Source organism: Nasonia vitripennis, chromosome 4 (genome assembly GCF_009193385.2).
Source record: "Nasonia vitripennis strain AsymCx chromosome 4, Nvit_psr_1.1, whole genome shotgun sequence".
Taxonomy (NCBI): domain Eukaryota; kingdom Metazoa; phylum Arthropoda; class Insecta; order Hymenoptera; family Pteromalidae; genus Nasonia; species Nasonia vitripennis.
The window spans coordinates 23,013,976-23,041,341 of NC_045760.1; the positions used below are offsets into that span (position 1 = coordinate 23,013,976).

Here is a 27,366-nt window from a genome sequence, read left to right on the forward strand (position 1 = left end):
TTAACCTAAACCTTAATTCTATTTAATATTATCCAATTTAAATCTATTTAATCATAATATGTTATAAATTTGTATTTAATTGGACTGTTAATGCGGCCTTATTTTACTACGCAATAGCGTTGTGAAAGTATGACGGTCTCAAGCCCGATAACGCAGAGAGCAGTCATGTTATTTGGTGGGGGGGTGGTGGGGGCGCCAGGCGGGGGGTGGGGGGGGGTTTGAGATTTTCGAAAATAACAGAAAAATGAAAGAATTTTACGTGTTTTGGTGGGGGGGGGCCAAGGTGGAGGGGTGGTGGGGGGAGTCTTGCCAAAATGACTATAATATATATATATATATATATAAGTAAAACCACGAGGAAAGTATAACACCGAGCTGCGCTGCAGAGGGAATGGAATAGGTGCAGTAAGTATGTACATAGGCGACGGTCCTTGGCCTTTGGCGGAATAAGTAGTCGAAGGTCGACGCAGGTCCGCTCTTGAATGGGACTGCGCGCGCTCCCATAGCATGTGCTCCTGGCAGCCGATGACGTCACGCTCTCTCCACGCGGCGCGAAAATCGATCGGCGTGCGCGAATTTTCGGTCGCGCTTGCGTGCTGCCGACGCCGCCGTCGCGCTGTCATCGGCGGATCCGCGGATCAGTTGATCAGTTCACCGACGGCGAGCGCCGCTGCCGCACTCCGCACCGCCGATCGCGAGAGGATCTCGTGTGTCCCGTGCTCAGATCGCGGCGGGGCGAGAGTCGAGGCCCCCGCGGCGTCCTGCATTATACTTATTACTGTTTTTCGTGAACGGCCTCGCGCGGCGTCACGCGCTCGAGAGCTCGGCACCGCGGATCGACCTCGCTCCTCTTTTTTCGCCGACCAGCGCTCTTTGTTCCGCCGCGCGAGAGGGACTCGAGAATCAATGATTAAATATAGGATGGAGAATCGCAGCTGAACGGAAGGTACATACTCGCCGCCGTGCGAGTCAGCGATGTGCGCACGCGACCGATAAGAGACAAATGCCATCCTGGATGAAATCCCGCAGCTATACAATGAGATTGCAGCTGCTCGTCATCGAGACGGACTACCGCTGGAGAAAGGCCCTGCTTAGGTGAGCCGGCCCGCCGGTCAATTTGCTTCTCAGCTGTTCCGCTGCTGCTGCATACAGATAAATTTAGAGCTTGATTCACCGCGGACCCACTCGATCGGCGTTCCCGGATTTTCCATCCACGACGATGCACCCGCTCGCATCCGGCCTTACGGATCATAATATATATGTGCGGGTCGAGCGCTATCTGTATTGCAGCCAGCTTTTGTTTTAAAATCAATATATACATATATTATATATAGCTGCTCACGTGCAGCCTCCGAGCATTTGAACGAAAGCTCAAACTGGCCGGCGAAAGGTTGTAGAAGGGCTACGTCGCACGTGTGTATCGAGTCGATATTGACATTGACATTGATATTGCAGGTTCGTTATGCGTATACATATATAGGAACCATAATCGTGCGGTGAAGGATGATGTGCGCGTCGTAATATCCCCAACGATAATTCGTCCAGATCAATAAATACTTCAACTTACTCAAAGGCGCGTGTATTAAAATTCAAAAAACATTAATCGACACCATTTTAGGATGCTAAATCTGCGCAAAGCTATTTCACTGGTGCGAATAGCGCCTTGGGACGCTCCCGCTCAGAGCCTATACCAGTTGTCCTTGAATCATTCAGCACGTCATCAAATCAAAAGTTCGCACCGGCCAAGTCGATGTTTACGGTGAAAATCGAACTATTCCAGACGCGGTTCGCAACGAAATTGTTCATGTTCCTTAATTAGACTTGCATATCGCGCGCGCGCGCGCGTGTGTGTGTGTGTGTGTGTGTGTGTGTGTGTAACAAACGACCACTACGTACTGCACCTTCAATTTGTTTTTCATTTTTTTCTCTCCGCGCGCGCGTAAGGCACGCTAGGAAACCCCTGTATTTTATCGCATTCTAGCTTGAATGGAACCAATTCTCAGTTTCGACCTCGTCAGCTGTGATCGACTACGCGGCGGATTAGTTTTTTCCACTTCGTTATAACGTGATGTACCTATATATAGGCTGCACTGTTTGAAACTGGACTTTGATAATAATAAAACATCGCCTAATTACGCGATCTCGATATTGCATATTATTCGCTGCAAGACGTGTAGCGGCGTTATGTATCGGTTTACTACTTGCAAGCGTGAATAAATTAGTGTATCAAGTTTTATGGCGTCTCGCTTTTAACCTCGCGAGATATTATATACGCTGAGCAGATTGCACGATTGCGAACTGCGCTGTTTCCGAATACAGCATTTACAATTGTCAAGCGAAACACAAGGGGTCGACTGCAGTGTGCAATTTTCGTGCACGTAAGTGTAGGCGCAGTAGTAAACTATAAGCTGCACTTGAACAAAAGTTATAGCGCTGTTATATGCACTGCGCGTCCAGTCTGTTATATAATAAGGTTGCTGATTGAGGAATTCTGTGCGCAGTAGTGCATAATGGAGCTTTATAGACTTTAAAGTCGCCTCGATAGCGCGGAACGTCACGTGCGCGTGTATACAGTAATAAAAGCACTCATTGATTTCGAGCCGATATTTCTATCGTGCGGCTAGACGTACATAGGTACAGATATACTTAGATGCGCGCCCGCTCGCGCTAGCCGCTCCATCAAAATTCTTATCCGATAAAGATCTGGCCGTGCCTTTAATCTCGTTATGTGGAGCAGGTGTGCCTCTGACGTTGTGTGGAAAATCTGCTGAAAACTTTTTGGCCTTGAGAATGGCTTCTCACTCTTTTCTGCAATTATGCTTGTATTTATTCCTGCGGCTTATACGAAACTTATACGCGGCTCGCGGACTAGGTTCAACGTTCTCGTACAGTTTTCGTAAATCCTTGCGCAGGTACTTGTAGCTATCAACACGCGGGAACATGCCGCTCGCTCCGCTTGTCATATACTTATAATATAGGTAGCGAGACGCTCTCTCTCTCTCTCTCTCTCTCTCTCTCTCTCTCTCTCTCTCTCTCTCTCTCTCTCTCTCTCTCTCTCTCTCTCTCTCGGCTCAGCCGCTCGGCCTGCACTTAGTCGGCTGACGGCTCAGTGCGCGGCAGGCTTCCTACGAGTCAGCATCGCTCTCGATATAGTTCCGATTTCTATTCTGCGCTCTCGCATTCGGCGTGCGCGCGTGCAGCGTGTAACAGACAACAGTGCAGTGTATACCTAAGTAGTACAGATTGTACAGACGTCAACGCTCAGCGGCGATGCGCCGCCGCCTCTGATCGAGTCGAGAGTCCGTATAGCCGCTGCCTCTTGGCGCGTGCGGCTCTTCTTTACTTTTATTCCCGGTGTACACACAAAGCGCAAGGTGAGTCCCCTTTATTTTTACTCCGCACTTTGCCTCGAGCAGACTCGCACGATACGCGCGCTCGCTCCTTTTCCTTATCCCCGCGCTCTGTGCCATTTATTTCTCATCGCCACTGAAATCGCGAGTTGTTTTCTCCTTCCGGCTGACTCACGAGCGCATTCTACAAGCCACTGCAAATAAGCCAGCAGCTTGTCAAATCGGCGATTTTAACGATAACGTGCCGAATAAAGGTCCAAAGCTCTGCAGCGCGCATAAATCGCTTACTTGCAATGCACCTACGCAACTGACAAGTACACCTATAAATACCCAGACGCTTTGATATCTTTGTTTCTGCTACTTCCAAGATTATCTAATCTCTCGATTCCTCTTTTCTTTCGACGACAACAAAGGACGCTCGAGATTATTCATTTGTTACACAGGTTTGTTCGGGTGAAACCCGCGCATAATCTCTTTTTAACTATCGGTCGCCGCCGCCGTAAATGAAGGCGAGTTCCTCGCATACTTCCACGAAATCTTTAATTATGTTTTCGTTGGGAAACGCCGTTGACCAAAATCTTATTATATACTCATACAGGCTTCAGTATTCATAATACTGGTGAAAACTTCTGCACGCGCCGCTTTTGATAAGGGTCGCAGGCACACGTTGTGAGATAGCGAGCGCACTTATTGTAAGCGTACATACATCAGGTGAATTCGACTTTCGAGTGTCCCTGTTGCCATCAGTTCTCAAAAGATGTTTGCTCTATATTGAAATAATTTCGAGGAGATTGTCGAAACGTCTGTGAAATATGGCTTTTCTGAGTTGGATGCTTGCAATCGTTTCCGGTTCGTTATACGTAGACTATAGTCTTCTACGCTATATTTAAAACCAGCTTACAACGTTTGCGGCGCCCATTTAATATTATTGTCTTCAGAAATAGTAAAATTGCAGTTTTCTCTCATCTGGTGAAGTAATGCACTTAAAATGTTTGAAATATAACTAATATTATGATGCTGTAGTTTTTCATCCTGTGCAGATGGATTAAATTAATAATTTATTGATACACATGAGTTGATGTCGAGAGAGTGAGTCACGAGTCGTATTAGCGCATACGGACAAACTAGTTTTTTTATCATCGCTAGAATGAGTAAGTAAATCTTTTACTTGAAATCCCGCGCTGAAAAGCGCGCCTCTGCAGTCAAACGATCTAAGTTCGCGAAGCATGCTGCAGTGTGTATACACTATATATATATATATATATATATATATATATATATATATAGCTTATGGATCACATCACACCGATGAGGATGAACTGATCACACGGGCGAATGAATAAGTACAGGCATAATAGCTGCAGGCTTTTTGTTTGATAAACAACGCGTAATGGCCGAACGGCCTTGCGCGATTTCGCGCTATTTCGGGCAACTCCAAGGCGGGGCGTTGGTGAACACGCGCAGCAACTGCGGTTCGCTGTAAAATGACGAAAAGAAGAATCATTGATCGGCAGCCATTTTCGTCGACTCGCAAGTTGTAGGGCTCGACTGGCGAGCGTACGATGTGTCATCACATCAGCCATCGCGTATGACGAATGCTCGCGGCCGGACTCCGGAGTTTCCGTTTGACTGTAGAAAAGGCCTGGAAAAGTGAAGACGAAAATAAGAATTAAGAGGTAAAATCACGGCGCAGGCGCACGAGCCGCAGACTAGTAAACTAGTCCGTACCGCGCCGGTACATGTGCACCGAGATCGCACTGGAAAAAGCTGAGCAGCGCCGCCTCGTTGCTGTACGAGTACTTATGGTCGTGAGCAGCGACTCGGGACTTCGACTCGTCAAGTCGTCAATATCGCCATTCGCCGTGCGGGCAAAAGGCAATACAACTGCATTTTTAGTATAGTGTGTATACGTATACGTTATATAGCAGGAATAGCAGGTGTGTGCGCACTGCGTACACATGCAAATTGCTCAGCTTGCTCGCTTGCGCCGTGCGCGCGCGCGCGCGCGCATGTACGACGAGTGTAATACCAATACTTATAAGTTATAGGTATATAGCGCGTGAGCTCGCGCGCGGCGGGGAAGAGGATTTAGTGAACTCGTCGCCGCCGTTGGTCGTGTGCGTGGCGCGAGACCTCAACGCGGAAAAGGCGTAATTCGGAGTTGACAGTGGGCTGGTGAGCGAAAGTATACGTAATACTTACAATTACAATACAGACTGTCGTGAGTCGCTCTGCCGATGTATACTTCTTCGACGAGTCTGCTGCGCGAGAAAGAACTCATACACACTTACAAGTGGCTATATTAATTAGCGAGACACGACGCGGGACGCGGGGGCAGTCGCGGCCGACGTCCGAGCGCGCGCAGGAAGGAAGTTCGGCTGCGGCTGCTGTCGCTGCGTGTGTAGTGTGTGACATGACTCTGCGCCGAGCGAAAAGTGTTGACACGGCCCGCGGAGCTGAGAGGAAGCACGGAGCGCACGAGCCACGAAATCCCAGTGTTCATGTAAACTCTTAAGCCACGAAAAAGCGCCAACTCCAATCTACAACTCTCCTCTAGACACCGTTTATTAATGCACCCGCACGTCACACAAACACACACCCCCTCTCCGAAAACTCTTGTATAAAAGCACGCAAGTTTGGTTAGTTTTTTTTCTCTCCCAAGTATCTCTCTCTCTCTCTCTCTCTCTCTCTCTCTCTCTCTCTCTCTCTCTCTCTCTCTCTGCCTGTACCTATATATGTATAATTCTTACCATCTTCAAGGCTCTCCGCCTCTGCTCTGTGTACGCCCACATGTAAATATCGGGTCTGTGTGCGGTGTTGTGGATACGTTACTGAGCTACTGGCGCTTGTTCCCTCTTTCTCTGTCCGCGGTGCATATGAGTACTTAGGTCTCGATCATTCGCGGCAGCTGTGGCCAGTGTCCACTGCTGAGCTGAGCGCATCCCTCCTCTCGACTCTCGAGCCTCGGCATCAGCCTCTCAGCACTACGTATCATCGCATCGGCTTTTTGTTGTCTAATCGCCGCTCTTGTCTCTCGCCAGTGGAATGTTCTTGTGCAGTATTTGCGCCTCGTCGGACTCTGCATCACGAGCGCCGCAAATACTTTTGTGTAATAGAGGGGCGAGATCCGAGAGAAAGAGCTAGAGAATGTGGTTATGTTGTGTACGTTGAACTGACCAATTACACTGCGGAGTTGCACTTGCACGGCTTCTGCACGACTGTACCAAATACCTATAGAGTGTATGTCCGTGTATGTGTATTGCATATGCATATTTAAGTGGTGTCAGTGGCGCGACGCTGAAACGAAACAGAACAGACTGTGTTGAGCTGAGCTAAGTGTGCGATTGAGACGGAACGAAACTGCCAGCAGCACGCAGTAACCACGCAGACACTTGTCAGCCGCACATATATTACCTACCTACTATCGCACTAAAATGCATAAATTAAGGCTACCCGTCAAGGTCGAGTTGCCTGCTGCACTGACAAGGTATGGGGAAGCCTGATGATTATCAAACATTACATACATCAGTTATTCGCCTATACTGTGATATACTTGGCTACCTACACCTGTGCAGACCGCGCGCGCCTATAGCCCTGATAACGCCTATCGACGCACTTCTTTCTCTCTCTCTCTTCTCTTTAACGTCTTTTCTTTGAGCCACTTTTTGTTAGTTTGCACTTGGGATTGCTGCTGTTTGCACGTCACGCGCTGGCCGCTGCTACTGTGTAACGATTTTCTGCTCCAAAATTACAGCCAAGTACTTACTCCAGTTTTCATCACCCCAGCCATTGGTTTAACTGCTTTTACACCAAATCTTCACTTGTTCCCTCTGATAAGTCTAATTTTTATGAAACAGCTGTGTACACTTTTTCTGTATTCTTGTTGCCACTGTTGGTTTGAACAGCACAAGACAATGTCGAGTATCGACCGTAGGATAAGCGCTGTGATTTTGGAATTAGAAAGACTCGTGCGAGTGAAACGTGTTTGTACTACAGACAATGTCCAAGAATGATGATACATTCAACTTCAATGTACCAATGATGAATATTCTTCAAATATATAAAAGTTCATGCCAAGAAAGAAAGACCTAAGCATGTTGCCTTGCCTGGGATTTTAATATGAATTTCAAAACATGCCAACGTACAATGTCTTGCTACAGCGGCTCATGTCAACAATTATCTTATGCACCACGTTAATAATTAAGTGGTTGACACTTAAACTTTTTACACAGCATGCGGTTGCTTTTCAACCTGTAACAGGAGAGTAAGTAACAGCACGCGGCCATGTTCTAGTAGCTTCTCAAGATGCCATTCAGTAATTATCTTTATTGCTTCTTCTTCATTCTCTCTCCTATATACATCACTGTATCAAGTTACATATACTAGCTCTTCCTCTCTCTTTCTATCTTTATTGAAATTTCAACTGTTTTCTCGCCCTTGCTGCCTAATCGCTTGTACATATTATCTAGAAATTTAGAGTTATCAGCATTAGATATTTTATCTTTATTGATAATCGATAATACATTCACAAGAACTTGTGAATATATTAATAAATGCAATAAAATGTTAACTCTACTCAAACTTGATATTTACAATCATTATAGCGGGTCTATAATTTTTGTTTCATATATATATATATATACATATATATGTATGTGTGTGTGTGTACACACACAAACGGTTGTTTGACTGGAAATGGGCATTCCATTGCAACTATGAAGGCCCAATTAATTAAGCAAGCGCTGTAAGGTAACTTAAATTAGATAAGCTAACTTAAATTATCTATGAATCGTTGAGTCATATTTTCTCTGTTTTGCAGTTGAGCAAAGCCAAGGAAATTCCAGCGTGTTTATGCACTAGTGATGAATTGTTTTTATTTTTTTATATTCTTCTTTAAAATTTAGATGGAATATTTTCCATTCAAAATTGTGACCAAACTTAACCTGATTGTTATTAATGGTTTTATCATGAAGCTCGTTTAATTCTATTACTAAAGATTTAGAAAAATTAAATAAAATTAAGTATGTAATATTTCTTTCTTCAGAATGGTATTGGATCCTAAAGCCACAAGTCTTCACAGTGATTACGGAAGTTTTGATAAGCCACTGGGAGGGGAAGAGGGACATAATAGAGACGTTGAGGCAGCCGTTGATGGCACCAGTAGTGGAATGGCGCAATCCAGTGATGTTTATCAAAGGCAGCCTCTGCTTCCTGGTGCACCAATAAAAAGCAAAGACAAATGGAATGGAGTTGGGTCCAGTTCAGATTATTATGAAGACGAAGAAGATGATAAAATAGATGGTCTAGAACACGTTCGACATCCAGGCTTACCAAATGGCTCTGGAAGTGGCATTATTAAAATTGACATACCAGCTCCACTCAGAGAAGAACCCAGATTTCCCAAAGAAAAATGGAAAACATTTTTTGGTAAATAGTATGCTTAGTACACAGGTCTGTTGCCATCAACAGAGTATTTTCTAATTCAGTCTCTGATATTTTTAGCATTCCTGTTTATGGTCGTGAATTTCATACTGACCACTGCTTCCCTTGCAATGGTTCACGAACGTGTACCTGATCGCACGACATATGGTCCTCTTCCTGATGTGGTCTTAGATCATGTTGCTGCTCAAGATTGGGCACTCAATGTGTCGGAGATATTGATTATGATAATGTCCAATTCTGCTATAGTCTTCATAATTTTTCATAAACACAGGTATAGTGTATATTTCTTATTATATTATCTATAACTTTAAATATAATTCATCAAAAGCTATACTGATCTTTTTATCAAATTATAGATTCATAGTAGTAAGGCGAATATTCCTATTGATGGGTTTATTGTACATGATGAGGAGCATTACAATGTATGTCACAGTTCTCCCAATGTCTAGCAAAACCTATTACTGTAGTCCTAAGGCAAATAACACAAGTCCCCTGCTTGTATCAAAACGAGTTCTTCAACTTATTTCTGGTTTTGGACTGTCAATAAATGGAAAACACACTTATTGTGGAGATTTCATATACAGTGGACATACTGTTGTGCTGGTACTTAGCTACCTGATCATCAAGGAATGTGAGTAACAATGTTAGAGATTTGAGAAAATAAATTGTTCTTTAAAAAATATATGTATTTTATGTAATCAATAATAATGAAATTATAGATTCACCCAAAAAATGTCATCCAGTTCACTGGCTTGCTGGAATATCATCATTTGTTGGCGTTATCATGGTTTTAATTTCTCATGGCCATTACACTGTTGATGTCATAATAGCATATTATGTTACCACTCGATTATGGTACATCTACCATACAATGGCAAATAATGCACATTTAAAAGTAAGCTTCTTACAAAAAACCCCAAAAGAAGTTGTTTATTCAATGTATACCTAAATATGTTCTTTTTTTCAGCAATATGGACCGAATAACTTCTTAGCTCGACTTTGGTGGTTCCCTTTGTTTAGATATTTTGAGAAGAATGTAAGTGGTACACTTCCACGACAATATGAGTGGCCTCTGCCCTGGCCTCGACGATTGCTTGCCAAGCATCCTAACAGAGACAGTTAATATCTGTCTGAGCTTCGTAAAGGAGCCTATGTTTCCACGGTGATATTTGATGTACATACTTACTTAGACTTATGATATGAAGTCTCTTTAACAGAGGAACCTCTGCGATGTAGGATTTCTCGCAAGACTCTGAAGCTAGATCATGAACAAAATGTTGAAGATACAAAATTTCTGTGGATGCCTCAATATATATTGGACAACTCAACAACCCACTGTGCTCGTTCAACCGTCCTATCAAACGGTCCTGTTGTCTTATCATTTTATGACTATTTCCTTGGTTTTGATACAATGTTTACAGTGGTAGATGTAGAGAAAATCTTACACAAAATGTATATATCAATCAATTTTCGAAGAGTTGGTGAGGTGGAACGTGATATGCCATTCATAATTAAAATGAGAAGTTTATTAAAGTATATAATGTAGTGTCTTCAGCAAATTGTGATATTTTTTATGTGAGAACAGCTCACCTTCCACTTTTATCGACTCTTACAATTTGTTTGTTCATTCATGATTCGTCACTTCTGAATACGATTTAATCTGATACATGCAATTGATTTGCGCAAGATTTACATAAACGAAGGTTTATTTAATATGTAAAATATCTATTATCGATTGTAGATGCAAAATATAATATACAATTGCAGTTGTGAATTGGTTCATGAATGGTAGCAATTATACACAATCTTTAGATTCTGCGATTTCATGGGACCAATCACATTTGGTCGCAGACTCTATCTACAATTTTTCACAATTGCAAAGTACTCTTTAAACGAATTTTACTTTGTGGTTCAATTATGTTAAAATTCTAACTCATTTTGGTATTTGCTTAACAATGTTTTCATATAGACATATTTTAATGCAGACTATCGTCTTGTAAAGAATGTTGCGCATAATCAATCCTATGACTGAAAATAATTCGTAAACTTTTGCTTTTCTCATAGAAAGACTTAACTACTCGAAAAATTGTATATTTATTTAGTCTACAAAAAATAAAAATTACTCTTAATTTTATTTTTATTTAAAAGTTTTAGGCAGTTGATAAAAAAAGAGTAAAAAATGAAACCAGTTGTGCATAGGTAAGTTTTTCTATGAGTATCATTTGCATAGAAATCGTGTAATAAGAATAAAAGTCTTGTCGCTTTTTGAAAAATACAACCTGTTCTATATATACAAGATAATTAGAATAGTATTGAAAAGAAGAATCTCAACTAAGAACATTATAGGATTCTTCGATAATCAATTTAAAGTTATACTAATGAAATGAACCTTGAAGCACAGAACGCTAATTTGCGAAATACTGCGACTAATTGTACAAACTTACCTTCATTTTTAATTTGAATATTTTCGATGTATGTGAATGAAACTGCTCTTGCCTTCATCAGCAACGATTGGGGATTATAGAAAGTAAGAAAAATAAGGAATAAACACTTTAAGTGTAGTGGGAAAACAACAAGTATCGTTTGATTGATAGAGTTAAAAGTTGACGTTCTATGGATGAGCGCAAATTTAAATATCGCTTGATTCATAGTAACCATGATAATTGATTGACAAAGTTCCCAAGCTGAAACATTAATTTAAAATAATAAATTTCGATGTATTACCATTAACATTGTGTAGAGTCTCGAAGTTCGCCTGCGTGTACGTATACGTCGTGAGAAAAGTGTAATATTTTTCGCTACATCGACACAATGATAACTGTGTTAGAAGAAAAAATAATCATACTCGGCAGGACATGCAATATTAAGTCAAGAAAAAAGATAGCGAAGTGACTAGTTGAATAGTTTAATAGTTATGAGGTTGATATGCAGTTAGACTTCAAGTGAATGTTATGCAAAGATTATGAAAATTTGTGTCGTTCGCAAATACAAAGTTAATTCAGAATGATTCGCTGAAATATCATATTATATGCGCTTGTGTGCGTTAGATATATTCACATATGTTTGTACATGTTGCACACGTTGACATTCTTCCAATATTGGAAAAGCTTTATTGCTGTGCAACAGCGATCAGCACTTTCTGTTATTGTTGTGACTGAATTACTTTGTCATGCATTAGCTTGATAACATTACCATTTTTTTTTAATAACATTTAAAGCGCTGTTTATTATTTTAAAACAATGAAAAGAAAGGAGAGTCTGTTTTAGATGCACAATCAATACATTGCGTAAATCAGTTTAAGTTATGATTGTACGTTTTACATCGTAATTTAGTCACAAAAGTTTTTTTATTAGTGTCTGCAGTTGCCGTTTAATCAATATAATAAAAAAAGTGCAAATTTGTAAAAGTTTATAAAATAGCTAATTCCCGCGTGGTCGCGATTATATATGCATACAAACCTATATATTTTGTGTAGATATTTTTTGGTAACTTGTTAAAAAGATGATTAAGCGAGCAAAGTAACTAGATTAGCGCGTAATTTTGTAAATAAGGTGGATAAAGAGGGCTTAAGATAAAGTGCATACAGATCTGCAAAAGCGAATCAAAATTTTGTTACAATTACATTTGTCATTGCATTTCGAAATTTTCGAGATGATCAATGTTGCTTGTATTGTCTGTACATATAATATAAATATGATGACTGTAAACTAACTATCGGTGTTATTGCAATTAAGATTTTTTATTTTTATTATTTTTAGGTCTAATAGCAGCACCATCTATGTATAAACAAAGTCTTGATGGAAGCCGAGTAATTATAAATATAGCAAATGGATTTTGATATCCGTTTAATACAGAAAAAAAGCTTTAAAACCATCTACCGCTGTATTACAACTTTTTTTACTATAACTATTGTATGCAAGTCTTGTTCCTCCATTGTTGATGTAGATTCATAAAATTTATTAGATATAAGTATAAAAAGACTTACAAATGAAAAACGTAAAAATTTATACGTTGCATCTGCCAGTTGTAAGTTCAAATTTACAGCCATATTTGAATAATAAAAGAACAAGAAATAAAATTCTTATAAGAAAAAAAACTCGTGCTACTTGGAACACTCGGCTTTCCAGAACCTCTCTACTGTTTGAAAATCAATCAATGCGATTAAAAGTGTCATGATAGTGACACTGCAGCAAACCAAATTACGTAATAATGTTTTATCCTTCTTTATATTTTTCATATGTATACGATATATTTATAGTGTTAAATTTATTTTCTCACATGCTCAATGGTGTTTAACAGAAATAATATTTGTACATATTTTATTTACATATACATAGTTTAAGGCACAATTGAAAAATCGTAAAGTTCGACGATGATTTTTTCATAAGTATGATTTGCGCCAGTCTGCTTCCTCTTATTGGAAGCGTGAAATGTTATAATTTATCAATGTTATAATTCACGCTCTGAAGAACTAATACTGTCAAGAGCTCGAAAAGTAAAAAATTTTTTTCTTACATTGTGCTATTTCCTCGATGTTATATATTGATATGAAATTTCAAGTCATTGTAGGCGTACTGAGTATACACAAGTATTAAACAAACGACTGTACTTTTTCAACGTCTGTCTGCACACTTGTGTCTCCTCGAGCGAGAAGCTTTAGGAGCGAGTACAAACCGTTGCGATTATAACGTAGCTCTGATTTTGCGCTCGTAGGTATGCTCGAATAACTGATGCCGAGTTATCGGAACACAATAGTATTCCGAGAAATTTTAATCGTGATTTTATTGTTGATAACTTTTTAAGCGAAAATTCGACGATAATTTTTCTCTGTCATAAAAATAAAATTTCCCACTCGTCACAAGGTATATACAGTTATCGACGCGCCACTTGAATCACCGAGTATAATCACACATGAACCACAGTGATCACGAATATATGTTTCCTAATGGGCTTCTCTATACGTAAAGACAGATATGGGGAATTCTACAAAAAATTACACATCTTGGACTTCAAAAACGGTGGAAAAAATAGGATATGCACCCGGGCTATTTTTTTCCGATTTCACATGTTTAAAACAACACAAAACTGCACTTTCTAACACACAAAAACTGCCCTGTGACAATTTTCTCGGCCTCAAATTAAAGGATAACTAGCCACTGTTCGACGATCCGTACTTAACTTCTGAAGGCGTGAGCGAGAAATCCATATTACTAAGATAAAGTACATGAAAAAAGTTTCACTCAAATTATAAGATCGTTAAGAATGCTTTTTTGAAATGATTTTTTTAATTCTTTTTATTTCATTTTTTATTTATTTATTTATTTTTTTTTATCAAGGCTATTATACTTTTATCCTACAGTAAAATATACATGTTTTGTTTGTGCCCTCATCATGCATTGGGTACATGTCGTTGAACAATAGACTATATTTTTCATTGAATTTGAGTGACCGAGAATGCAGCGCCACAAGGCAAAAAAGGCTTGTTGGAAAGTGGTTTTGCATCGTTTAAAATATGTACAATGATTAGAAAAAAGGTGCCTCAATATTTTTTTCACCATTTTCTAGGCCAAAGATGCGTATTTTTTATACGTGCGGTAATATAATCGGACTCTCGTGTTATAACTCGAAATGCGTACACTCGCCCAATAGTTTCTTCCCGGACTTGATCTAAAGCAGAAAAAAAGTCTTTCAAGCGCCTCATAGTGTTGTATGTTACGTGGAAAATTGAATTTGCTAACTTACGGAGCGTATTATAACATGATATAATGTTCGTTGCTTTAGAGCAAAGACTTTGTACAATAGAAGTGTATATGCTATGTGGAAAGATATGACGAAGAATTTTAACAGTTTAATTTTTGTATATAGTAGCGGTGTGATATAAATTTTGCGAGGCATTATTGCGCATCGCTTTGTACCTTATTGATACGATATGCGAGTATGTCGCGCGCGAGGGGTAGAGAGTCAGTGCTGCGGTTACGTGTTGCGTGTATGAGTAATATAAGTATATGGCGAGTTGAGAGCAAGAGAGCGAGAGAAAAAGCGTACGAGAGGCAAGTGTGAACGCGTTACGCGAGCAATGCATTATAGCACAAAATAACCAATTGCTTATCGTTCTCTTTGTTTAATCAAGTTGATGATCATATTAATTATAAATGCGGGTATGGGTGATAAAGCGCGGCGGTAAACCGTTTCGAAAGATGAATGTACCTCCATATATATACGATATATATATATATATATATATCGTATACGCACCTCGAAAATGCTATGGTGAATCTGTTCGAGAAAATAAAACGTTATACTTTCACATGAAATTCGATATATATTTTTATTGCAGCTCTTTCACCTGCGTTCCTTAATTCCGTGCAATAGGAACTTTTTGTATAGTAGTAAATTTGTCGACTTGATCAAAAACAGCTGATGGTTAGAAATTTCATTCCGAGCTGTTTGAACTCGGAATCGCGTGTTTTTATAGAAAATCTTTGTCTATTTAGAAATATCACGGTAAACGCCGTAATATTTCTGAATCCAGACCATGTTAATGCGGTCAATGAAATTTACTTACATCTATTTTTTGGATTCGCTGAATTCGGGAAAACGAGTTATTTATTTTTTTTTTAATTTGCCAGCTACTTTTCGTTTTAAGGTCATTTTTCAAGTTTTCAAAAATATTCTTGGCATTTTTTATCATTCCACATTTGAAAGGAAACAAAACTCAATAAACCTCGCGAAATAAATGTGTGTCCACTAAAATGGCTTGAATTGATAAAAAATTTTGGGAATGTAACGTTCGCAGTCTCGCGCGCAAATTCAATTGACAAGTGACCTACAGCTACATCATGTATGACAACTTCAGGCTTCAAATCGTCTCTGTAACCAAAACATGTAGTCTCGATTCACCGCGTGAAAAATACTCCAACATTTTTGGTCTTCCGGATACGAAATTTTCAAGTGTGTGCTCGGTAATGCGGTTTCTAGGGATCCCAAGAAGAAACGATACTGCATAAAACTGCCGTTCGACTTAAAAAGTCAAGCCGAAATGGAAGAGTGAGTATACGAATCACCGTCGTCGCGTGGGTATAGAATAAGTCGCGGGTAATCACGCCGAGCCCCTGCACGACGCAGAGCGGCCGAAGCCGCCGAGCCTGGGAAGAGAGAGCGCGGAGAGGGCGCGAAACGATGGCATCACTTCCAGCTCATATCGCCGGGCCGGGCGATCCTCCGAGGCGCTCGCTCGACGGAGGACCAGCGCTTCAAGGCGCGGAGCCGAGGTCGACAGGCGAGCGCCGCCGCGGCAGTGGCCCTGGTCTGCGCGCAGCTGCTCGAGCCGCGCAAGTGGACCGGAGGCTTCGTCGACCGCGTCCTCGACTACGGCGACCGGCTGTTCCGCATGAGCCAGACGAGGGCCAGATTGGCCAGCGGCGAGTACATGACGAGCGGCCTGCTGCACGACGAGTTCTTCGTCGGGGACTACAAGTGCAGGATCTGCGTCGAGTCCGGCCTGGTCTTTGGGAATCTCCGAAGCGAGGCGGTTGGGGCGCCTTGTTTGAGCGACGGCCTCGAGGCCTTCTTGACGATGGAGTCGCGCAACTTCGGAGTTGTCACCTCTCAAGGTAGCCTCATGCATCCTAGTACGAAAAGGGCGACCTAACTGAACAATTTTTTTCGCCGTCTTTGAAGTGATGAACTCGTTACCGCTCGCATACGCCCTGTGCATCAGACCTAACACGCGCGATCCTCGTATCGAGTTACTATACAATTGAAAATCGAATCTCATCCGAACGCAACGCGTCGCTCAGGAACATCCGTCGCAGTCTGGAGCCAAGCAGCCGGCGACGGCTTCTTCTACTTCGACCCGGCTCCCTCGGATGAGCGGGGCAAACGCAGTCGGCCCGGCCGCGCCTGCTTGATGCGATTCCAGGAGCTCGACGGCATTCCCGAGGTCTTCCTGTCGAGCCTCGATCGCAAATTCGACTCCCGCTACTGCATCGACAAGGTCAGCCTGGTCAGGGTGAAGCCCGTCGGCCGCGGCCGGTACCAGAGCCAGGACGCGGCCGACCTCGCGATCGACGAGCAGCTCCTGCGGTCCATCGAGCCCGTCGACGATCCCCGGGACTGCGAGCCGGACCACGCGGCGGAAGCTCCCTCGGGCGCGCGTCGCCCCGTCGAGAAGCTGCCGCTGAGTATCGAGCTCGCGAACCACGCCGTCCAGGCCAAGCTCGCGACGGAGCCGCTGGCGGAGCAGGAGATCGCGGACGAGAGGTACGCGTACGAGGATGTCAAGGTCAACGTGCCCACGGCGTTCGCTCCCCTGGCGGGCCGCGGCGCCGACGCGACGCTCATCCTGCACGGCTGGACGCACGAGGGCAGCGACGCTTACAAGGCCAAGGGCGCCCAGAGCTCGGCCAACTGCGTCGTGGCGATAGGCATGAAGAAGGCTCGGCCCGTGAGGAGCTGGCTGAGAAAGAGCCTCGACGAGGTGCTCGCCACGGGAGACGCGATCTTCGCGCAAGTCAGAGCCGCCAAACCGAGCGTCAAGGCTGTGACCGCGGCGGACCTGGACGGCGCGCGGTTCGAGGTGATATATACTTGCTCGCTCGTTCTCTAGCTTGTCCGACATGGCAGAACCAGCCGACAGCTGACTCATGGCATAACCGCAATGTTGCACGTGCGCTCGGCCAAGATCGACGAGCGAAGGATGATACTGAACGTGGACCTGCTGACGCTCGTCGGCACTATAACCTCGAAAGATCCAGCGGTGCTGAGCCTGAAACGGGGCCTGGAGGAGTTCTTCGCGCAGCACGCAGACGGCGTGCTCGAGTGCTCGTCAGCGGCAGTCGCCATATGGACGCAGGACGACTATTTCTATCTGTTCGACCCCAAGTCCTGCGACGCGTCCGGCTTGCGCGTGCTCGGGCACAAGTCGGGTATGGAGAGTCGCTCTCGGGGCTGAAGCAGCCGTTTTTCCTTCTTCCTTCAAACTGGCGATTCCCGCTCGCCTGCAGGTAAGAAGGCCAAGGCCGAGGCAGCGGGCCAGGAGAAAAGGGCGACCGGCAAGTGCTGCGTCATCAGGTTCCCGAGGCTGAGCTCGCTGCGCGGCCACTTTCTGAGGAACCTCGACGCGGCGAGATGGAACGACCGCTTCACGATCCGCCGGGTCGAGGTCGTTGACGACGCGCCGGGAGTCCGCGACTGGAACTCCTTCCGGCCAGCTGTCGCTGGCAAGAGCTGGATTCTTCGCGGCAGCCTGAACAGCGAGGACGAGCGCTTCGAGGACCACAGCCGCGGAGTTCAGGGGCTCGCGATGCCCGTCGCAGCTCTGCTCTCGGCCAAGACCATCGCGCCGGCCAACTGGACTCGGGAGGACGTCGACGACGTCGTTCGAGAAGGCGACGCCTACTACAACTGGTGCATTCCGCCACCAGCTGGCGATGAGGTACGCGCGCACGAATCGCCGGCAGGGGTCGCGCAGGCGGGGGCTCGCGGTTTAACGCCCAGTGCGCATGCTCGAACGCAGGTTGACGACGGGCAAAAGGTGCTGACTCTGAGGAATCTGAGGAAAAGTCTCTATCACAAAAAGCGCAAGGCGGTCATCGCCATCGAGGAATCCTGCGTCGTCGGCGAGTTGCGCTCTTCCGGCGACTCGGACTCGCCGGGCCTGGAGCGCGGAATGAGGCAGTTCTTCGAGAATCGCCGCCTCGGCCTCGTGGAGGCCGGCGAGGGCGGAGGGCGCTACTTCGCAATCTGGAAATTCGAGGAAGAACTCGGGAGCAAAGGCAGAGAGGCTGCCTACTACTTGTTCCTCGACAATCCCGGCGAGCGGCTCGCGCAGCTGATCGAGCCGGCAGCCGGCGCCAGAGCCGGTTCGCCGGCCTGCGCGTTGCGATTCCTCGATCCCAGCGAGATCGCCAGCGCATTGGGCGAGCTGCTGCGGAGCGAGGAGGGGAACGGCAGAGCCGATTTCTCCGTCCACCAAGTCCAAGTGACGAGCCTCAGCGAACCCATGACCGACGAAGAGCTCGAGAGGGAGAGGGCGCTGCCGATCAGACCCGAGCTGAACAATTACTCGGCCTTGGGCGAAAGCGGCGCCTTCCTGGCGGGAAGCTTCGCCCAGGGCGACGAGGCCCTCTTCAAGAAGGAGAGCAGAGACAGGCAGCAAGCGGCGAGCGCTCTCGTCGCTCTGGCGACGACGAAACTGTTCGATCCTCACCTCTGGTATCCTCAAGTGCTCGACGACATTCTGAAGATGGCCGACAAGCTCACCGGCGAGAACGCGGGGAACATTCCGGAGGCCGAGGACGAGGATCATCCCGCGGAGAGCGCCATCAGGGATTACTTGCTGCCGAGCGAGGTGGTCGAGCGTGAATTTTTCATCGGCCGCAATGAGATAGCCGTCGACGTCGAAGAGGAGGCTGCCGCGGGCCAACTCGCCGAGTTGGCAAAAACGTTGCAGGACTTTTTCAGCGGCAACAGAATGGGAGTTTTCAGATACGGCCAGGTATATAGAGATTATAGACTGCATTCTAATACTTAATAATAACTCGCGGGCTTGCTCTCATCGGCCTTGCATCGAATCGTCGAATAACCGGCTGTTTCAGGTCATGCTGCCGATCTGGCGAGAAGGCAGTGTGTTTTTCGCGATGGATCCGAGAGGGAGGCAAAGCAGCGGCACCGCGGCTGTTCACTGGTACATCGATCTGCAGTCGTTGAGCGAACTCTTGCTCGAGGCGTCGGGCTCACACGCGGACGGAGGCTTCGCCATCGACAGCGTCACGGTAGAGAATAGATACACCGAAAGTGAGCGACCTGCCGAAGATTTCATAACGGACGATCGATGGTACAATTTTGCCAAGCTCTCCGAAGGACACTGGAAAATCGACTGCAATGTCTCCTTGGCCGACGCAACGTTCGCCGAAGGAAATCGGGGGAGGCAAAGTGCGGCTGTTTGCCTCATGGCAATCGTTTTCTCAAAAGTAACGCATAGAGACGCGTTGACTGGGCTCGCATGTATCACGCGCTAGGCACACTGACGAACGCGCCTTTCTTTTTAATCAAGGTCTACGAGCCCCGTCATTGGTCGGCTGAAGTTTTGGACGAAGCCACGATAACTGGGGACAAATTGCACTCGCGCAGCGCGCTTCGCCTCGGGGAGAACAAGTCCTTTCGGCCCAATGAGATAATCAGCGAATTCTTCCTGGCTGATCGCAGAATAAGTCTGAGAGTTCACGACTGCGTAGAGGCTGGAACACTCGGCGGCAAAAATCCGAAAATTCAGAATATAAGCAGTGGGCTTTCGAGATTTCTCGACAAGTCCGTCGCCGGCTGCGTGAGCATAGCCAGCATAGCCAGATCTACCAACGTGGCCATCTGGATGCACGACGATTTCTGCTATTGCTTCGAGCCTGGGGTGTCTCTGGCGAGGTTGGAGAACGCATCTTTGCTGGCCGATCAGCTGCTCTCGTACGGGGAGAGGGAAAGTGATTTCGAAATAACGAGTGTAGCCGTTGTTGACGGGGACAAGCTGCCGCCGTGGAAGCTCGATCCCAGCCCAGCAGTGAGACCATCGAACCTTCCACCTCTCAATGCCTACTGCAAATTGCCAGGTATTCATTACCCTTTTACCGACAAGTATCATTTCAAGTACAAATAGAGTAGCATTAAACTTTTCAATGAACATTGCCCACTGCAGGAAGAGCCAGAGCTATTTTGCGAGGATTTACTCACCAAGCGTCAGATATATTCAGCGAGAGTATCAGGGGACGTCAGACGGCAGCCAATTGCATCATCGGCCTTGCCATGGCTGTGATAAAAAATCCGACATCTTGGACTAGAAGGACTCTCGACGAAATCCTGACGATCGGCGTGAACGTGCACCGTGAAAGTCAAAAACATACCACAAAGTCGAGCACATTGAGACCGAAGGATATTGTCAGAATATTTAACATCGGCGTCACCGTTCTTGCCGCCGATGTCGAAGAAAAAACGATCGCCGGTACATACGCACATCGTTTCCTCCTGCAACATTATCTCGGCGGGCGTAAATTATAGAACATTATTCGACTTTTGACTCGCGATATTTTCACTGCGCGCAGGAATCGTTGCCGATGCTCCTGCGGTGCCCGATGAAAAAGGCAAAAGAGGGAGCAGCAGAAAGGCCTCGAAAAGGAAGTCCTCGGCGAAAGATAAGAAAAAAGGAAAGACTAAACGAGTTCCTGCGACGTCGCCGCCGCCGCCGCCGCCTACCATTTTTTTGCGCGAAGGACTTCATAAATTCTTCGAGAATAACAATGCCGGAGTTCTAGTAACTGGACGTTTTATGGTGGCCGTATGGAAAGATAATGGAGTGTATTTTATGTATGACCCGAGGCCGAGGAACGACCAAGGTTTTCAGCAAAACAATAAGAGAAAAAAGAGAAAATTTCCATATCGCGCGAGTCTCGATTTTATTGTATACTTTTTATGTGCAGGATTAAACGACGACGACGAGGACCAGAGCAGCCAGGGAGCGTCGTGTGTGGCTTGGTTCGCTTGCATGGAACCGCTGTACGAGCTGATATTCGCGAATATCAACGACGACGAAAAATACGCGAATTTCGAAATAGGCCGAGTGATCGTCAGGACCGTATCCATCGAGCCCCTGCCTTGTCCAGCTGGATATGCGGCAGTCAACGAAAGCGCCAGGTAAATTCTTCCTGCGATAAGCGGAAGAACCGCGGGTGGAGAATGTATATTTTGCTCATGCTAACGCGAAAAGCAATGTCCTCACTGCAGAGCTCAGGCGAGCGAGGCGGACTGCCCGATGCCGCCAATCCGACCCGCTGCGCCTCTTCTGCTGGAGCAGCCACGCGCGACGAGCGTGGATCTCGAAAGCTGCTTCGAGCGAGTCGGCGAGGAGCTCGGCGTCCTGCTCGCATCGAGCCACATGTCGTGCCGCACCTACCCCTCCGAGAACCGCGGTCTTCAGAGCTGTGCGATATCCGCCGTCGCGATCGTCGTCTCGAGTCTGCACGCTCCGTCCAGCTGGACTCCCGAGCTCCTCGACGCCTGCCTCAAGTACGGAGACCTCCTGCACACCGAGTGCGTGCGGCTAGCCCAGCCGGGATCGCGCAACCTTTCGCCGAGCGAGCTGCTCCGAGCTTTCGTCGTCGGCGACGTCAGAGCCAGGATCTGTCTACGCGAGAACCTCATGGCCGGGCTGAGCTTGGAGCACGACTTGGCCTGCGCGTTGCGGCTTTTCTTCGCCTCCAACGCCTGCGGCATTCTGCACACGGCGAACTACGCCCTGCCGGTCATGGAGCACTGGGGCCTATTCTACGTCCTCGACCCGTCGGCCAGAAATGGATTCAAAGGGAACTCCTCTGACGGAGTCGCCTGTCTAATCAAGTGCGAGAGCGCGGAGAGACTCGCCAAAACTGTTATGCGGCTTTTAGCGTTCGAAGAACCCGCGGTCTACACGCTCAACGCCGTGCAAGTCCTGGACTTACACTTCTTCACGAGATAAGCATCTACGAATAAACGGCTAATAACGACTAAACATTCGCTTTTGGCGATTAAGGGGCGGGGACAAAAAGAGACTCTTCAATGAAACAGATCAACTACCGACAACGTTCTCAAATTGCTAATTTTATTTATAGTTTTATGACACAAATCACTTTTAGCATCTACATGAGTAGGAGTACAAGCTATACGAGAATGAATTTGATACAGATCACTTAGCGTAAATACAATGTCTCAATTACATGCTATGAACTAGATACTTAGAAAACACTGTACAACGCAGCCGAATTGTCGGGCATACTTTACATATAATACAAGCGCGCCCAAAAGCGAGACAAACACATTCGATCAGTCGTTCGTTTCGGGGCGCGCGCTTTTGTTTTTTTGTTTCTCATAATCTTCGCCTTTTTCCACTGGCTATGCAAGGCTTTCAATTCTCTTTTTTTTATCTTATCCATTTATTTATTTAGTTTTCTTTCTTTCCAGCAATTCTTAAATTCGCAATTCGGTCAAATTACACAGCTATATAATTCACGAGAGGCAAGGCGAGCGCTTGGTCGCCTCTCCTCTTTTCTGATTTTTCTTTCCTTTTCTCTTATTATAAAAACGCGCTAATCTCTCTTACTCTCGCATCGGTAGAGAAAACAACAAATAAAAGACCCTCCATCCTCCCCGAGCATATCGAATAGGCCACCACGCAGTTGGCACGTGCTCGGAATCGCTACCCTCCGCTCACAGCGGCAAGTTCATATTATACACACAGACATACATTATATTGGTACACTTTTTTTCGTAATTATGTTTCTCTTGCCGCTTTTCCATTTGCCGTTCTCCATCTCTTTCACGTGCTGATCTTATCTCACATCCCCTTATCGTATTAATTTTTTTTTCATCTCAAAGGAGATGGACCGTGATTATGAGAATTTTTAACAACACACTGTCAATGCCTCGAAAAAATTACTCTTTTGTTTACAGTTACTTTTAATTACGTATATTGAAGTTACGTACAAAGATTTCCCATTCTCAAAGCTCGTGTACCTCCTAACAAAGACTATAACTCTGTACGCATTTGTTTTCTTCAGTCTCGAGTCTAATGTTCGATGTCGCAATAATGCATGATGAAAAAAGCAAGGACCTGAAGATTTCGCGGCACATGTGTACACATTTTAATTGGTTTATGTGATAAACAAAAAAATGGAAGACTATATGCAATCGACCTGGTGCTCATACTTCATACTAAAAGGTGACGATTGTCAATCGATTACTCGGAGAAACATTACCGACTCCACAGGCCCTTCCTCTTTTTCCTTCTATTTAATATACTGCTTTGGGTATCACACTTTCATAGCCCTGTGAACGTCGAAGTTTTCCCTGTAAATCACAATTTACAGATTACAATATTCAATTACAGCAGATGAAATCAATTATGTTTAATAATGAGATGCAAAAATGCAATATCAATAAGTTTCAGGGGCCTTTCACATCCAAAAATGTTTTTTTTTTTCATCAAGACTTCTGATGGCCACTGATATTGCTAAAGAATAGAGACTAAGTAAACTAAGCTTTCGATTTCACAAAAGAGCTAAAAAGAATGACAGTGAGCGAGAGCAAATTGTGGTAGGGAAATATCGAATATAATATTAATAAATAGGAGACTTTTCAAGGCCTTTCTTAAAATTTTGTTATATAAACTTTCCCATTTACTCGTGAATCTTTGCATGGAAGTAATTTTCTTCCACTACGTGTGCATAAAGTCTTGTGTATACTTCATTTGGTAAAAATAAAACACTTTGTTATGCATATTTTCCTTTTTAAATTAGAAAATAATAAAAAACTATAAAACGATAGAAAATTCACTAAATCGTAAAACACAACTAAGACTTAAACGCCTTAAAACAGTTCAAGCATTACAAAAGATTTTTTTGAAATGTTTTATACATAGTGCAGACAGAGAGACGGCAATGTAAAAAAATTATTGGTATTATTGGCATGATGTCATTATGGCACGTTTAGTTTACTATTCAGTGACGGGTTACAGCATTTTACGTTTTTTTTTTTATTCGCTATATAGACATTATATTCAGTCAAGAAAATTACTTTCCCAACACTATACACACTCAAGATTTATTATCCCCGTTTTCGACCCGTCCTTAGCATATACAGAATTTCTCATAGTCGCCAGTTCTCCATTGCACTTTCCCATTTTCACAATATAAATGCATCTTAAACGTATTTATTATATACAATAGCTGCATTCTAATGAACCTTCGTACATTTGCCTTCTATTGCGTGTTTTTGGTTGGTGAAATGGTAAACAATAAACAGAACTGAAATTTTTTCGTATCGAATTGCATCGAAAGCTCATATCGGCAATGACGCTCTTGCAGGCCTCATTACTCGCGCAGGAGTAGTAAAATCTTTATAAACCATTCTAGATCAGAATACCAATATCATAATTGCAGGTTTGATTGATTTGATGATTTAGCACTTTGAACAAAGAAACTCTATAAACGCATCACAAATTGCACATTCGCAACAAAACTACGTAGTTAAAAGAATAAAATAATTGAAAAAAAGTCTTTTCACGTTTGATCGTTCAGCGCCATGATATACCGTTATAATAACGTTTAACGTTTAAATCGCAATCAGAAGCGCAGCATCCTTCTGCGAGCAGCCTGCAATATTGTTCGGTTGTACAGTACTCGATTTTTCGCTTGACAACGCAAAACCTCGCCCTAGCGGATATTTTCCTCGTTAGTATCGGGAATGTTTAACGAAAGAGAAACGGCAGGGAAAAAGGAGCATGGTTTTCTTGTAAGAATCTTTTCGTCGATTTCTGTGCGTACGAGCGAGTAACTTATAAACTTGACACGGAAAAGAACAAAAATTATATAAATAAAAAAAAACGATAGAACGAGTCACTGGATAAAAATACTCAGACCAATATATCAGGGAATGCCGCGTCTCGCGGAGCTTCCCACTTAACGCTAAAATTCTTTAAAAACGTAAAAAAAATACACTGAAAACATTGGCGATAAAATTTTCAATCTCTCAAATTTCGCGGAATTTATATCGTATAATAGAGAATTTTTCTTATCGTCGTTTTTGCTTTCGCGTTGGAAGACTTAAAAGAAAGCTATAAGGTAAGGGCAGATCACTCGACATGCGCGCGTTGAGTGAGGGAGTATATTATATAGGAGAGGAAGGGGGATGTCGGCGCTACACATAGACTTTTAAAAAAATAACAAACGACAATTGTACAGGGTAAGGGAGGCCGGTCAAGGGCGTTGGACACGTGAGGCGCTTTTGATAATAAAATGAGTAGATAATATGAATAATAATAATAATAAAAATAATAATAAAAGTAATAATTGTCATAATATTAATTAGAATTAATATTAATAATAATAAAGGTCGTTGAGCTAACGTCTGGTGTCCGCTATGTAGACTCCTAATAGAATATAGTACCTGGCACAGGAACATGACTTGGTCAGTCATTTGCATCACAACGTAAGAAGGACAGCGCGAGTCCTGAGTATTTGTGCGTCGTCGCGTCGCGGTGATGAGGGGCCGTCGCCACGGTGCAGGCGGGCTTCGAACTCCGGCGCCGCGAGCTGCGAGCCGCAGCCGGGGCTACGTGACGCTTATCGCTGGGTTGGAGGGCTGTGGGCCCGGCTCGGTCTTGATGCACTGGCCCGTCAGCTGGTTCACGCTCAGCGGATTGTTGATGTCGTGGGGGTTCGTCCCGACGGGGTTGCGGTGCGGCGTCGCTGGCTGCTGCTGCTGGGGTGGCGGCTGCTGCTGCTGCTGAGTCTGCGGCTGGTGCTGCGGCTGATGGCCGCTCGGCCCCACGAGGACAGGAGGCGTCAGGGGACAGGGGCTGGCCAGGCTCGAGGGCGAGGGCAGCACCAGCGAGGGACTGGCCAGACTAGATAAACCCGACAGGCCGCCGGGACTGCTCAGCGACTCGTCGTCCTCGGGCGTGCCCGCCTCGCCCACGCTGCCCAGGTTGTCTTCCGAGTGGTCGTCGTCACCGTCCCCGTCGCCGTCGCCGTCGCCGTCGCCCTCTCCTCCCTCCCCCATGTACCTGATACATTTCTTCTTACGCCTGTAAAGCACAAAGCAGAGACACATTAGGGACTGCCGCTTCTCGCGCCGCCTCACACCCCCCGAGCTACGAGTACACCTACACAGGACAATTATAATAGTCGGAATTCTCAAAGAACATCATCTAGGGCTACACATGTATACACACAGCGATGCGCTCTCATCTATCATGTATGTATAGGCATGCGCGCTCCCCGCACGATTCTTCTATTAAATGTTAAATATGCGTTAAACAGTATGTTTCATCGCGGTATGCAAATAATCATACATAATAAATATTGGTAATGTCATATAGATGTAGCTACGTACGGCGCAACTAAGGGACATTTACGAGGGAAAGCGCGAAAGAATCCCTCTCCGGGGCTCCAAAAGCAAGTCAAAATCGATTTCCATATGTTCAAAACTGTCGAAAACCTGGCCTCTCAAATTCAACCAATGCTACAGCCATTGCTCAACGGCGTGTACTTGATCTCCGAAGACGCAAACGCAAAATTTATAACGCTAGTATGATAGTACAAGAAACACGAATTGCTTGGAAAGTGGTACTCTGCAGTTTTAAACATATAGAAATAGAAAATCTTGGTTAGCGAACAATGTATTTTGACTGATTTTCAGACCCACGGGAAGGGCTTTTTCGCGTTTTTCCTCTTATACGTGTGTCATCATCATCATCATCATCATCTCATTACAGATCATGCGTCATAATAATAAAAAACGACAACATCAAAAACAATCCACTCGCTGCAAAAAGTGCCATGCTCGAAAAAAAAACAACGAAAAATGTTTTTCATAGTATACAGGGCTCCGCTCCGCGTTGTCTCGTGTGCGCGAGTTAGTCGGACAAGTACAATGAAGGAAAAACTCGCGGTGAAATATTAGTGAGAGCGAAAAGGAAGCTCAAAGTCACCGCAGCCAGCAAGAGCCTTGTCATGTGGCGCGCGCGCGAGTGTGTGAGCGGATTCAAGTGCGG

At 44.6% G+C, this 27,366-nt stretch overlaps 3 protein-coding genes and 1 long non-coding RNA gene across 19 annotated transcripts in view; 2 read left to right on the forward strand and 2 right to left on the reverse strand.

Moving 5' to 3' along the window:
* The first annotated feature begins 653 nt into the window (after nucleotides 1-653).
* Nucleotides 654-15,106, forward strand: LOC100120614 (phosphatidylcholine:ceramide cholinephosphotransferase 2). Of its 10 annotated transcripts, XM_032599595.1 has the most exons (7): nucleotides 5,161-5,853; nucleotides 7,256-7,614; nucleotides 8,395-8,777; nucleotides 8,853-9,063; nucleotides 9,149-9,423; nucleotides 9,512-9,687; nucleotides 9,760-12,503. In XM_032599595.1, the coding sequence occupies exons 2-7, from the start codon at nucleotides 7,484-7,486 to the stop codon at nucleotides 9,913-9,915; spliced, it is 1,332 nt and encodes a 443-aa protein (XP_032455486.1). In that variant the 5' UTR covers nucleotides 5,161-5,853; nucleotides 7,256-7,483; the 3' UTR covers nucleotides 9,916-12,503. The 10 variants fall into 10 exon arrangements, with proteins under 10 accessions (XP_031784344.1, XP_031784345.1, XP_008210762.1 ...); XM_031928484.2 differs by lacking the exons at nucleotides 5,161-5,853; nucleotides 7,256-7,614 and adding an exon at nucleotides 654-1,095; XM_031928485.2 differs by lacking the exons at nucleotides 5,161-5,853; nucleotides 7,256-7,614 and adding an exon at nucleotides 3,098-3,374 and having other exon boundaries at nucleotides 9,760-12,665.
* On the reverse strand, nucleotides 3,433-6,180 carry LOC116417129. The gene is made up of 2 exons (XR_004227398.2): nucleotides 6,101-6,180; nucleotides 3,433-4,992 (listed from the first exon to the last, which is right to left on the reverse strand). It is a non-coding gene; the product is annotated as an uncharacterized LOC116417129 (long non-coding RNA).
* A 527-nt stretch (nucleotides 15,107-15,633) lies between the features above and the next one.
* On the forward strand, nucleotides 15,634-22,808 carry LOC100120660. Its single transcript, XM_001604223.4, has 12 exons — nucleotides 15,634-15,839; nucleotides 15,918-16,405; nucleotides 16,592-17,370; nucleotides 17,476-17,719; nucleotides 17,798-18,228; nucleotides 18,310-19,290; nucleotides 19,391-19,765; nucleotides 19,849-20,395; nucleotides 20,482-20,784; nucleotides 20,885-21,175; nucleotides 21,260-21,473; nucleotides 21,564-22,808. Exons 1-12 carry the CDS (start codon nucleotides 15,832-15,834, stop codon nucleotides 22,291-22,293), a joined length of 5,391 nt encoding a protein of 1,796 aa, XP_001604273.3. The 5' UTR covers nucleotides 15,634-15,831; the 3' UTR covers nucleotides 22,294-22,808.
* LOC100120687 (protein pangolin, isoforms A/H/I/S) overlaps nucleotides 22,389-27,366 on the reverse strand; it is a 94,125-nt gene continuing 89,147 nt past the window's right edge. For 3 of the 7 annotated variants that reach the window (XM_031929952.1, XM_031929947.1, XM_031929948.1), the window contains one exon: nucleotides 22,400-26,397. In XM_031929952.1, coding sequence (XP_031785812.1) covers nucleotides 25,923-26,397 — 475 coding nt within the window. In that variant the 3' untranslated portion in view covers nucleotides 22,400-25,922. Of the gene's footprint in view, nucleotides 26,398-27,366 lie in introns of all 7 variants that reach the window. The other 4 variants (XM_031929949.2, XM_031929950.1, XM_016985395.3 and 1 more) reach the window with 3 other exon arrangements.